Source organism: Bombina bombina, chromosome 6 (genome assembly GCF_027579735.1).
Source record: "Bombina bombina isolate aBomBom1 chromosome 6, aBomBom1.pri, whole genome shotgun sequence".
NCBI lineage: Eukaryota > Metazoa > Chordata > Amphibia > Anura > Bombinatoridae > Bombina > Bombina bombina.
The window spans coordinates 1090320373-1090334487 of NC_069504.1; the positions used below are offsets into that span (position 1 = coordinate 1090320373).

At 40.1% G+C, this 14115-nt stretch overlaps 1 protein-coding gene across 1 annotated transcript in view; it reads right to left on the reverse strand.

The window, feature by feature from the left end:
• SMC1B (structural maintenance of chromosomes 1B) overlaps positions 1-14115 on the reverse strand; it is an 854251-nt gene that overhangs the window by 765300 nt on the left and 74836 nt on the right. Inside the window, exon 4 of the mRNA XM_053719693.1 lies at positions 4654-4800. Within this exon, the coding sequence (XP_053575668.1) occupies positions 4654-4800 (147 nt within the window). The remainder of the gene's footprint in view (positions 1-4653; positions 4801-14115) is intronic.

Here is a 14115-nt window from a genome sequence, read left to right on the forward strand (position 1 = left end):
GGTCCCATCCTCAGGAACTCCAATTATACGAATATTATTCCTGCGAGAACGATTCTTGAGGTCTTCTAATTTGGCCTGCATTGTAGCTATAGATGAATTGGCTGTTTCTATGTTAGCAGTGTGCAGTGTGGTAAGATCTTCAAGGTCTGACACCCTTTGTTCGACTTCGTTAATTCTGTTAGCAAATTGTCTAACCTCTTGCGACAATAGTGGGAGATCCTGTTTAATCTCAATTTTAAGTGTGTCAAAGTTGGGTGCCAAGGCCTGTGAGATTTTCGTAACCAGAACTTGCATATTTACAGTATCTATTACAGGAGATATGGTAACTGGAGTTACTTGAGCATCAGACTGGGTGTTTGTCGTGGTCTTTGCTCTTCTATCTCTTTGCCTTGCCGGCATCGTTGGCGAGGGAGTCCTATAGTGAGTGTGAATAAATTTGTCCATGTGCAGCAGTGAGAAAAGGGGAGGGGGGAAAAAGATTACTTAACTAAGGAGAGATTCCTCCCAGTGACTACCAATTTAATAATAGGGAAAGAAAAGTGGGATAGGGGGTGAGGAAAAGTGAAGGGGTGGTGCCAGGGCGGGGAGTGAACCAATTGTACACTAGTTAGTGATTAACACAAGAATTTAATACAAAGAAAAGAAAAAAAGAAAAAAAATAGATAAGAGACCTAAGCCAAGTGAATAGGGCTCGCTCACCCTTGATGAAACGGCGATGGCGATAAGAAGCGAAACAGAACAACGCTTGCTCTATATAGGAATATTAAGCTAGGATGAGACCTAGAGAAGTTTATTCTGTGGAATAATCTGTTGAGCTCAACTGTGGAACAGGAGTGTAGAAAAAAGAGCTTGGTTCTCAGGTTCCTATGTACTGACCCCAATTCTGTGTATTGAACAGGGAACCAAGTGGGTCAATCAGCAAAGCTTATACCTAGGTGTATGTGTTACTAAGATTCTGTCTAGTATTTAACAAGCAAGCCTAGCATATATCAGTTACAAGCTTTACTCTTTATAAACTTAATGCACTCTTTTTCTCCCTTCCCTTCTCCCTGTCCCTTCCTTAAAGTTCTTTGAAAATTTTGTCAAGCAACCATAAACTAATTATTTTCACCCTGTCTATTATCAATTGAGAAACAAGAAGGTAATAAAGAAAAAAAGTGGGGAAAAAAAATTCAGGTTCCTTAGGAATTCACTACAAAAAGCAGGAATTTACCTGAGAACAACTATCAATAATAACCATGCCAGTATTGCTTTAAGGACTCTCTCCTATAGTTGCAGTGATTTTAATCAACAATTTAATACCATATTATAACCCTGGTCCCCCAAGCCCCATTATATGTTGAGGGCTATGGTGGGACCTAGGGTTGGCACTGTAACAATTTCCCTTGCAATACCCAAGTACATGTAATGAGATCAAAAAGACTTAGTAAGCATACAAAGTAAAATATTATAACGTCTTAGAGCCTGTGACTATTAACTCCTTTTCTTTAGTAGTGTTGTGCTCAATCTGAGTTGTATCAGTTAAACTTGACTACAGAGTTATGGCTGCATTTACCCGTTGTCCCCTTTTTTTAAACAACCAAGGGAGAGAAGAATATGTCTGTTTGACTTAAAAAGTGATTCCTTTCGAAGCCCTTCAAGGCTAACAGTCACCAGTTCTGAATGGCAATTTGACTATCCTCCTTTAACCCGCTCCACTGCTCCCCACTGATAGCGGTGCCCTCTTCTGAGACTTACGATCTATCACTACGGTATGGCAAGCAATGCAATATTTTCCAGCAAGACTCACCCCCTCCTGCGATGCTCGACCGCTTACCACCAGTGGCGTCTGGCTACAGATTGCTGTAGGGCTGATTAAAACCAATAGAACTGCAGCTTGCACTCTCAATCCTCCGCTCCAACCAAGGATCACAACCAACTCCCCCCGCGCAGCACCGGTGGGGGGGGGGAGAGGGGGCAGCACCGCACCGGGCAGGCGATACAGCACAGGAACGGCCGCACACCGGATCTACCAGCCCGTCCAAGCCCGACTCCCTCCCGCGCAGCACCGGTGGGGGAGGGAGAGGGGCGGGCCCCAGTCGGCGATACCTGCAGGAAGCTTGGCAGTGATACAGCAGGTAGGCTAGGAGCGCTGCAGCCCGTTGTTTAAAGTTAATCTGTCGGGGGTGGCAGCCGCAAGGAGGGGGAAGAGTTATGTTCCAAAGGGGTAGCAGAACTCCAAGTAAGGTTAGGGTAGTGAGCTGGAGCTGTGACACAGTTTAAGACCGCTTCCAGTGTTGAGTAACCAGTGCCCAGAGAGTTATAGCTAGGAAGACCAGGTGGCTAGCAGTTGGGCTCTAAGCAGTGGGATGACACGCCACTGAAAGGTTCCTGAGCAGTTCTGTATTAGCTATCAGGGAGATAGCCCCAAAGCCTGAGGCTGGCGCGAGAATCCACCGCCAATATCCCAGGGACTGGAGAGACAAGCTAAAAAGCACCTGTGCAGCACCTGTGTGCAGCTCCTCCTCCACCAGAATCAGCTAGACTAGAGCATTAATTTTTAAGCAACTTTCTAATTTACTCCTATTATCAAATTTTCTTTATTCTCTTGGTATCTTTATTTGAAATGCAAGAATCTAAGTTTAGATGCCGGCCCATTTTGGTGAACAACCTGGGTTGTCCTTGCAGATTGGTGGAAAAAATCCATCCACCAATCAAAAAGTGCTATCCAGAGTTCTTAACCCAAAAAAGCTTAAATGGCTTTTGTTTCAAATAAAGATAGCAAGAGAATAAAGAAAAATTTATAATAGGAGTAAATTAGAAGGTTGCTTAAAATTGCATGCTCTATCTGAATCAAAAGAAAAAATTTGGGTTCAGTGTCCCTTTAAGGGACTCTTCTAGCGCATCAAACCAAAAGGCAGCTGCAGTTGTGACTGTTACAATGCAGGTGGTTGGTTGAAACATAAACCCTTGATGAATATATAGTTTTTTAGAAGACCCTCCAATTTTTTATCCATAGGGTCCTTGAAAGCACAACTGTCCTCAATAGGGATAGTCGTATGCTTAGTCAGGGTACATATATCTCCCTCCACCTTAGGGACCATCTGCCAAGAGTCCTGAACGGTGTCAGCTATAGGGTACATTTTCCTAAAAATAGGGGAAGGGGAGAACGGTTTTGTACACCATTGACAAAGGCTCATGCTTGAGCCGAAACGTTTGGTAAAAAATACTGCCAATAAACCGGAGTGTTTATGAAAAATCCTGTGTGCCTGCTTTTTTTGGATCCTGGCTACAACACGGAGCCCGTCTGTGGGATTCATCGCTGCTTTACTGTTTGTTTCTTCCTAGTGAGAGCACCAGGTAGTTGATTTATTTGTGTGCCGTATACTTCTGCAACTATATATATATATATATATATATATATATATATATACACACACAAATATGTATGTATATATATATATATATATATATATATATATATATATATATATATATATATATATATATATACACATACATATACACACACACACACACACACACATACATAGTCAGATATGTGTATGTATGAATCTCTATGCTAAAGTGCTTTGCATATTTATGAGCCCATATAATATATATATATATATATATATATATATATTTATTAATTAATAATTATTATTATTAGACAGTGTTAATATGAGTGTAACTGTGCTGTACAATTTATTTTTTATTATGTTTTGTGCAACTTTTTAGTATTCTATAACCAGTGAAGTTAGCATGCCACTCATGATATAGTCCGTAATCTGATACACATATTATGATACAAACATCTTATTTTATATGCCAATACGATTTAACACTATATTTCCTATTTCATTCGTGTTGCAAAAAAATCCCACCCATACTACTATTTATCGCATCAGCAAATTTGGTGTTTTTGTTTCCCTTTTGCTTCCGCTTAGGGTTGCCACCTCAGCTATTTTTTCCTGGACAATGAGTTATACATGCTGCAGGGTGTGCAAGTAGATATAAATGTATCATTTTCTGTTGTAGAGGGGGATTTGCTCTGTGATGTCAGGGAGGGGCTTAGAGTGCTATTTAAGTCTGCCACGTCTGTAACCAATCATGCATGATTAAGGACTTGTATGTCCGAAATGTTGCTGTTTTAACTTTGTTGCAATTCCAATAAATTTGGAGATTATTTCAAGTGGTGCTGATGCCTCTGTTTTTCATGTATGTTTTTGGGTCTTTGGTGTGAGGCCTAGCAGTAAGCACACTGCACAGGTGCTGAATTACTTTTGACTTTTCTGCAAATAGGGACATGAATTTCAACCCTGGAAAGCACACAAATAGTGACACTAAACAACACTATTCATGTTCCTCTCAACAAACCCTGCAGCATATATAACTCATAGATGTCCTGGAAAACATGGCCAAGGTGCAATTTCTTTTATTTTATTTTTTTAAATAAAAGTGCTTTTACTATAGGACAGGACAGTAATTCTTCTTGTTTCAGCTTGCTAACAGAGATAGTGAATTTCACATATGTAATATAATACTTTAAGTGAGATGATTAAAATATAAACAATTATTTTTAAAAATAATTAAGAGAGCAATATATTTAGATTGCAGACAGTTTAATAAGTAACTGATCAGTTGTGTTGAACATAGTATAAGTAAACTTACTCTCAGTTCATTCATTAATCTGTCTCTTTTCTCTTTGAGTTCACTTATTTCCTTTTCATCCCAACGTTTTGCTTTATATCTTAAGTCACTTGATCCTCCAGAAATGACACCAGACTTTAAAAACAGAGTTCCATCTAAAGCAACTGTCTTAAGGGAGAGGGACAAAATTGCATTTTATTTTTCCATTTTACATGATTACAAAGACAAAGACAAAACTCTAACCATGTATATTACAAATAGCACGTTTCCAAGCAAAAAAACAACAAGATAATTTATGTAAGAACTTACCTGATAAATTAATTTATTTCATATTGGCAAGAGTCCATAAGTTAGTGACGTATGGGATATACAATCCTACCAGGAGGGGCAAAGTTTCCCAAACGTCAAAATGCTTATAAATACACCCCTCATCACACCCACAATTCAGTTTAACGAATAGCCAAGTAGTGGGGTGATAAAGAAAGGAGAAAAAAGCATCAACAAAGGAATTTGGAAATAATTGTGCTTTATACAAAAAAATCATAACCACCATAGAAAGGGTGGGCCTCATGGACTCTTGCCAATATGAAAGAAATTAATTTATCAGGTAAGTTCTTACATAAATTATGTTTTATTTCATGTAATTGGCAAGAATCCATAAGCTAGTGACGTATGGGGTAGCAATACATGCAAGAGTTACTAGAGAGGGAGGGATAAAATAAAAACAGCCATTTTTCGATGAAGAAACTTATTCCACAACCCAAAATATAAGTTTATTCTCATAAATGAAAGGAAAAAAAAATAAAACATAAGCAGAAGAATCAAACTGAAACAGCTGCCTGAAGAACTTTTCTACCAAAAACTGCTTCCGAAGAAGCAAATACATAAAAACGGTAGAAATTAGTAAATGTATGCAAAGAAGACCAAGTTGCTGCTTTGCAGATCTGATCAACTGAAGCTTCATTCCTAAAAGCCCACAAAGTGGAAACTGATCTAGTAGAATGAGCTGTAATTTTCAGAGGCAGGGCTTGACCAGACTCCAAATAAGCTTGATGAATCAAAAGCATTAACCATAATGCCAAGGAAACAACAGAAGCCTTCTGACCTTACCTAGGACCAGAAAAGATAACAAATAGACTAGAAGTCTTCCTGAAATCTTTAGTAGCTTTAACATAATATTTCAGAGCTTTCACCACATCTAAAGAATGTAAAGATCTCTCCAAAGAATTCTTAGGATTAGGACACAAGGAAGGGACAACAATTTATCTATTATTCTTGTTAGAATTCACAACCTTAGGTAAGAATTTAAATGATCCTGGTGAAAAATCAGAAAAGGAGATTCACAAGAGAGCAGATAATTCAGAAACTCTTCTAGCAGAAGAGATGGCCAAAAGAAACACTTTCCAAGAAAGTAGTTTAATTTCCAAAGAATGCATAGGCTCAAATGGAGGAGCCTGTAAAGCCTTCAAAACCAAATTAAGACTAGGAAGAGATATTGATTCAATGACAGGCTTGATATGAACCAAAGCCTGAACAAAACAGTGAATATCAGGAAGCTTCACACTCTTTCTGCGAAATAAAACAGAAAGGGCAGAGATTTGTCCCTTCAAGGAATTGCAGAGAAACCCTTATCCAAACCATCCTAACAAAACTATAAAATTCTGGGAATTCTAAAAGAATGCCAAGAGAATTTATGAGAGGAACACCAAGAAATGTAAGTCTTTCCAATTCGATAATAAATCTTTCTAGAAACAGATTAACGAATCTGCAACATAGTATTAATCACAGAATCAGCAAAACCTTTATGACTAAGCACTAAGCGTTCAATTTCCATACCTTCAAATGAAATGATTTGAGATCCTGATGGAAAAACGGACCTTGAGACTGAAGGTCCGGCCTTAATGGAAGTGGCCAAGGTTGGCAACCGGACATCCAAACAAGTTCCGCATAAAAAAAACCTGTGAGGCAATGCTGGAGCCACCAGCAACACAAACAATTGCTCCATGATGATTTTGGAGATCACTCTTGGAAGAAGAACTAAAGGCAGGAAAATATAAGCCGGTTGATAACACCAAGGAAGTGTCAACGCATCCACTGCTTCCGCCTGAGGATCCTTGGACCTGGACAGGTACCTAGGAAGTTTATTGTTTACATGAGAAGCCATCAGATCTATTTCTTGAAGACCCCACATCTGAACAACCTGAGAAAACACATCTGGATGGAGGGACCACTCCCCCGGATGTAAAGTCTGATGGCTGAAATAATCCGCTTCCCAATTGTCTTTACCTGGGATATGAACCGCAGAAATCAGATAGGAGCTGGATTCCGCCCAATCAAGTATCCGGGATACTTCTTTCATAGCTTAGGGACTGTGAATCCCACCCTGATGATTGACATATGCCACAGTTGTGATATTGTCTGTCTGAAAACCAATGAACGGTTCTCTCTTCAACAGAGGCCAAATCTGAAGGGACCTGAAAATTGCATGGAATTCCAAAACATTGATTAGTAATCTTGCCTCTTGAGATTTCCAAACCCCTTGTGCTGTCAGAGACCCCAAACCTGAAAGAATTGCATCTGTTGCGATCATAGTCCAGGTTGGACAAACAAAAGAGGCCCCTAGAACTATACGATGGTGATCTAACCACCAAGTCAGAGATAGTCGAACATTGGGATTTAAGGATATTAATTGTGATATCCTTGTATAATCCCTGCACCATTGGTTCAACATACAAAGCTGGAGAGGTCTCATATGAAAACGAGCAAAGGGGATCGCATCCGATGTTGCAGTCATGAAACCTAAAACTTGCATGCACATAGCTACTGAAGGGAATAACTGAGACTGAAGGTGTCAACAGGCTGCAACCAATTTTAAATGCCTCTTGTCTGTTAGAGACAGAGTCATGGACACTGAATCTATCTGGAAACCTAAACAAGGTGACCCTTGTCTGAGGAATCAAAGAACTTTTGGTAAATTGATCGTCCAACCAAGTTTTCGAAGAAACAACACTAGTTGTTTCATGTGAGATTCTGCAAAACAAAGACTGAGCTAGTACCAATATATTGTCCAAATAAGGAAACACTGCAATACCCCGTTCTCTGATTACAGAGAGTAGAGCACCGAGAACATTTGAAACATTTTTTGGAGCTGTCGCTAGGCCAAAAGAAAGAGAGACAAATTGGTAATGCTTGTCTAGAAAAGAGAATCTCAGATAATGATCTGGATGAATCGGAATATGAAGATATGCATCATGTAAGTCTATTGTGGACATATAATACCCTTGCTGAACAAAAAGCAGAATAGTCCTTATAGTCACCATTTTGAAAGTTGGCACTCTTACATAACAATTTAAAATGTTCAGATCCAAAATTGGTCTGAATTAATTTTCTTTCTTTGGGACAATGAATAGATTTGAATAAAACCCCAGACCCTGTTCCTGAAACAGAACTGGCATGATTACCCCTGAAAGCTCCAGGTCTGAAACACACTTCAGGAAAGCCTAAGCCTTTACTGGATTTGCTGGGATGCGTGAGGGAAAATATCTTCTCACAGGAGGTCTTACTCTGAATCTTATTTGGTACCCCTGAGAGACAATACTCAGAATCAATTGATTTTGGACAGAATTTGTCCAAATATCCTTGAGAAATCTTAATCTGCCCCCTACCAGCTGAGCTGGAATGAGGGCCACACCTTCATGCAGACATGGGGGCTGGCTTTGGTTTCTTAAATGGGTTAGATTCATTCCAATTTGAAGAAGCTTTCCAATTGGAAACAGATTCCTTGGGGGAAGGATTTGGTTTATGTTCCTTATTTTGTCGAAAGGAACGAAAACAGTTAGATCTAACCCTTAGGTATTTTATCCTGAAGCAAAAAAACTCCCTCCCCCCAGTGACAGTTGAAATAATAAAATCCAACTGAGAACCAAATAACTTATTAACTTGGAAATAAAGAGATAGCAATCTGGACTTAGAAGTCATGTTAGCTAAATAGCTAAAGACATAGATTTAATATCAATTTTGATGATATCAAAAATGGCATCACAAATAAAATGATTAGCATGTTGAAACAAGCGAACAATGCTAGACAAATCAGAATCCAATTCTTGTTGCGCTAAATTTTACAGCCAAAAAGGTTGATGCAACTGCAACATCAGCCAAATAAATTGCAGGCCTGAGAAGGTGACCTGAATATAAATAAGCTTTCATTAGATAAGATTCAAGTTTCCTATCTAAAGGATCTTTAAAATAAGTAATATCTTCCATAGGAATAGTAGTACATTTAGCAAGAGTAGAGATAGACCCATCAACTTTGGGGATCTTTTCCCAAAACTCCAATGTAACTGCTGGCAAAGGATAAAACTTTTTAAACCTTGAAGAAGGAATACAATAAGTACCAGGCCTATTCCATTCCTTAGAAATCATATCAGAAATAGCACCAGGAACTGGAAAAACCTCTGCAGTAAGCACAGGAGGTTTATAAACAGAATTTAAATGTTTACTAGTTTTAATATCAAAAGGACTAGTTTCCTCAATATCCAATGTAATCAACACTTCTTTTAACAAAGAATGAATATACTCCATTTTAAATAAATAAGTAGATTTGTCAGTATCAATATCTGAGGAAGGATTTTCTGAATCAGATAGATCCTCATCAGAAAAGGATAATTCAGTATGTTGTCAGTCATTTGAAATTTCATCAACTTTATGATAAGTTTTAAAAAAACCTTTTACGTTTATTAGAAGGTGGGATGGCAGACAAAGCCTTCTGAATAGAATCAGCAATAAATTATTTTTAATTCACAGATATATCTTGTACATTAGATATTGAAGGAACAGCAACAGGCAATGTACTATTACTGATGGACACATTATCTGCATGTAAAAGTTTATCATGACAACTATTACAAACCACAGCTGGAGATATAACCTCCACAAGTTTACAACAAATCCACTTGGCTTTGGTAGAACTGTTATCAGGCAGCAGGGTTCCAACTTTGATTTCTGAGACAGGATCACATTGAGACATCTTGCAAATGTAAGAGAAAAAAACAACATATAAAGCAAAATTATCAATTTCCTTATACGGCAGTTTCAGGAATGGGAAAAAATTGCAAACAGCATAGCCCTCTGATAGAGAAAAAGGCAAGAGTGTGATGAACCAAGGTTATCCAACCCTGCGCCAGTCACTTATTTGGAACAGAAAGGGTTATCAGACCCCTTCTACTATCACTAATCGGTCACAATCTAGCCACACCAGGCCAGCTTGTGATTTAGTTCAGTGGGTGCAAGGGTTAACAACACTCTCCAGTCTGTACTAGACGTAAAAGAAATGCCCAAAAACTCCCCTTTAATGCCACCCACACTAAACTAACTACAATATCTAAGCTGCCACTATTTAGGATCTATTAAAGGTAAAATCCTAAGAAAAAACCCAGACTTACACATTAACTCTCTGAGTACAATTTAGCAGAAAAACATAATTTATATAAGAACTTACCTGATAAATTCATTTATTTGATATTGGCAAGAGTCCATGAGCTAGTGACATATGGGATATACAATCCTACCAGGAGGAGCAAAGTTTCCCAAACCTCAAAATGCCTATAAATACACCCCTCACCACACCCACAATTCAGTTTAACGAATAGCCAAGCAGTGGGGTGATAAAGAAAGGAGTAAAAAGCATCAACAAAGGAAATTTGGAAATAATTGTGCTTTATACAAAAAATCATAACCACCATAAAAAGGGTGGGCCTCATGGACTCTTGCCAATATGAAAGAAATGAATTTATCAGGTAAGTTCTTAAATAAAACAAAATTTATGCTTACCTGATAAATGTAGTGGTGTATCCAGTCAACGGGTTCATCCATTACTTGTAGGATATTCTCCTTCCCAACAGGAAGCTGCAAGAGATCACCCACAGCAGAGCTGTCTATATAGCTCCTCCCCTAACTGCCAACCCCAGTCATTCGACCGAAGACAAGCAAGAAAAAAAGAAGAAACTATAGTGCAGTGGTGACTGTAGTTTAAAAATAAAAAAAAAACACCTGCCTTAAAATGACAGGGTGGGCCGTGGACTGGATACACCACAAGAGAAATACATTTATCAGGTAAGCATAAATTTTGTTTTCTCTTGTAAGGTCTATCCAGTCCACGGGTTCATCACCTGGTACCAATAACAAAGCTTTAGGACACGGATGAAGGGAGGGACAAGGCAGGGAAACTTAAACGGAAGGCACCACTGGCTGTAAGACATTTCTCCCAAAAATAGCCTCAGAATAAGCAAAATTATCAAATTTATAGAATTTAGAAAAGGTATGAAGCGAAGACCAAGTCGCCGCCTTACAAATCTGTTCGACAGAGGCCTCGTGTTTAAAAGCCCATGTGGAAGCTACTGCTCTAGTAGAATGAGCTGTAATTCTTTCAGGAGGCTGCTGGCCAGCAGTCTCATAAGATAAGCAAATTATGCTTCTTAGCCAAAAGGAAAGAGAAGTTGCCGAAGCCTTTTGGCCTCTCCTTTGTCCAGAGTAGACAACAAACAAAGCAGATGTTTGACGAAAATCTTTTGTAGCTTGTAAATAAAACTTTAAAGCACGAACCACATCAAGATTGTGTAATAGACGTTCCTTCTTTGAAAAAGGATTAAGACATAGGGAAGGAACAACAATCTCCTGATTGAAATTCTTATTAGATACCACCTTAGGCAGAAACCCAGGTTTGGTACGCAACACTACCTTATCTGCATGGAAAATCAGATAAGGGGAATCACACTGTAAAGCAGATAACTCTGAAACTCTTCGAGCCGAGGAGATAGCTACTAAAAATAGAACTTTCCAAGATAAAATCTTAATATCTATGGAATGCAAAGGTTCAAAAAGAACCCCTTGAAGAAGTTTAAGAACAAAATTTAAACTCCATGGCGGAGCAACAGGTTTAAACACAGGCTTAATTCTAACAACATTGAAACTCAGCCAGACGTTTGTGCAAAAGAATAGAGAGAACAGAAATCTGTCCCTTTAAGGAACTAGCTTACAATCCCTTCTTCAATCCTTCTTGGAGAAAAGATAATATCCTAGCAATCCGGACCTTACTCCATGAGTAACCCTTGGATTCACACCAATGAAGATATTTACACCATATCTTATGATAGATTTTCCTGGTGACAGGCTTTCGAGCCTGAATTAAGGTATCAATGACTGATTCGGAAAAAAAGCGCTTTGATAGAATCAAGCGTTCAATCTCCAAGATTAGATTTGGATGTTTGAAGGAACCTTGAAGTAGAAGGTCCTGCCTTAGCGGCACAGTCCATGGTGGAAAGGATGACATGTCCACCAGATCTGCATACCAAGTCCTGTGTGGCCACGAAGGGGCTATCAAGATCACCAAAGCTCTGTCCTGCTTGATCTTGGCAATCAGACGAGGGAGCAGAGGAAACAGTGGAAACACATAAGCCAGGCTGAAGGACCAGGGCGCTGCTAGAGCATCTATCAGCACTGCCTTGGGATCCCTGGACCTGTAACAAGGAAGCTTGGCGTTCTGACGAGATGCCATCAGATCCAGTTCTGGTTTGCCCCAAAGTTGAATCAACTGGGCAAATACCTCCGGGATGGAGCTCCCACTCCCCCGGATGAAAAGTCTGCCGACTTAGAAAATCCGCCTCCCAGTTCTCTACTTCTGGGATATGGATAGCTGAGAGATGGCAAGAGTGAACCTCTGCCTATAGAATTATCTTTGAAACCTCCAACATTGCCAGGGGGCTCCTTGTTCCCCCTAATGGTTGATTTAGGCTACAGTCGTGATGCTGTCCGACTGAAATCTGATGAACCTGACCGCAGCTAGCTGAGGCCAAGCCTGAAGAGCATTGAATATCGCTCTTAGTTCCAGAATGTTTATCGGAAGGAGGGCCTCCTCCTGAGTCCACAAACCCTGAGCCTTCAGGGAGTTCCAGACTGCACCCCAGCCCAGAAGGCTGGCATCTGTCATTACTATAGTCCATACTGGCCTGCGGAAACTCATTCCCTTGGACAGATGGACCCGATATAGCCACCAGAGAATCCCTGGTCTCTTGATCCAGATTTAGTAGAGGGGACAAATATGTGTAATCCCCATTCCACCGATTGAGCATGCAAAGTTGCAGTGGTCTGAGATGTAGGCGGGCAAACGGAACTATGTCCATTGCCGCTACCATTAATCCGATTACCTCCATACACTGAGCCACTGACGGACGAGAAATGGAATAAAGAGCACGGCAGGAAGCTAGAAGTTTTGACAACCTGACCTCTGTCAGATAAATCTTCATTTCTACTGAATCTATCAAAGTTCCTAGGAAGGAAACTCTAGTGAGAGGTGAGAGAGAACTCTTTCCTTCGTTCACCTTCCACCCGTGAGACCTTGGGAATGCCAGAACAATGTCCGTATGGGACCTGGTGATATGAAAAGTTGACGCCTGTATCAGGATGTCGTCTAGGTAAGGGGCTACTGCTATACCCCGCGGTCTTAAAACCGCCAGAAGGGACCCTAGAACCTTCGTAAAGATTATTGGTGCCGTGGCTAACCCGAAGGGAAGAGCCACAAACTGGTAATGCCTGTCTAGGAAGGCAAACCTGAGAAACTGATGATGATCCCTGTGTATCAGAATATGTAGATAAGCATCCTTTAAATCCATGGTAGTCATATACTGACACTCCTGGATCATAGGTAGGATGGTTCGGATAGTCTCCATCTTGAAGGATGGGACCCTGAGAAATTTGTTTAGGATATTGAGATCCAAGATTGGTCTGAAAGTTCCCTCTTTCTTGGGAACTATAAACAGATTTGAATAGAAGCCCTACCCTTGTTCCTCCTTTGGAACTGGGTGGATCACTCCCATAACTAGTAGGTCTTGAACGCAATGTAAGAATGCCTCTGTCTTTATCTGGTTTGCAGATAATTGTGAGAGATGAAATCTCCCCTTTGGAGATGAAGCTTTGAAATCCAGAAGATATTCCTGGGAAACAATCTCCAGAGCCCAGGGATCTTGGACGTCTCTTGCCCAAGCCTGGGCGAAGAGAGAAAGTCTGCCCCCCACTAGATCCGGTCCCGGATTGGGGGCTACTCCTTCATGCTGTCTTAGAGGCAGCAGCAGGCTTTTTGGCCTGTTTCCCCTTGTTCCAAGCCTGGTTAGGTCTCCAGACTGGCTTGGACTGGGCAAAGTTTCCCTCTTGTTTTGTAGAAGAGGAAGATGAAGCTGTGCCACTCTTGAAGTTTCGAAAGGAACGAAAATTTGTCTGTTTGGTCCTTAACTTGTTGGACCTATCCTGGGGAAGGGCGTGGCCTTTTCCTCCAGTAATATCAATAATGATCTTCTTCAGTCCAGGCCCAAATAAGGTCTGCTCTTTGAAGGGGATCTTGAGAAGTTTAGACTTTGAAGTGACATCAGCTGACCAGGATTTAAGCCATAGAGCCCTACGTGCCTGAGTGGCAAAACCTGAATTTTTAGCCGT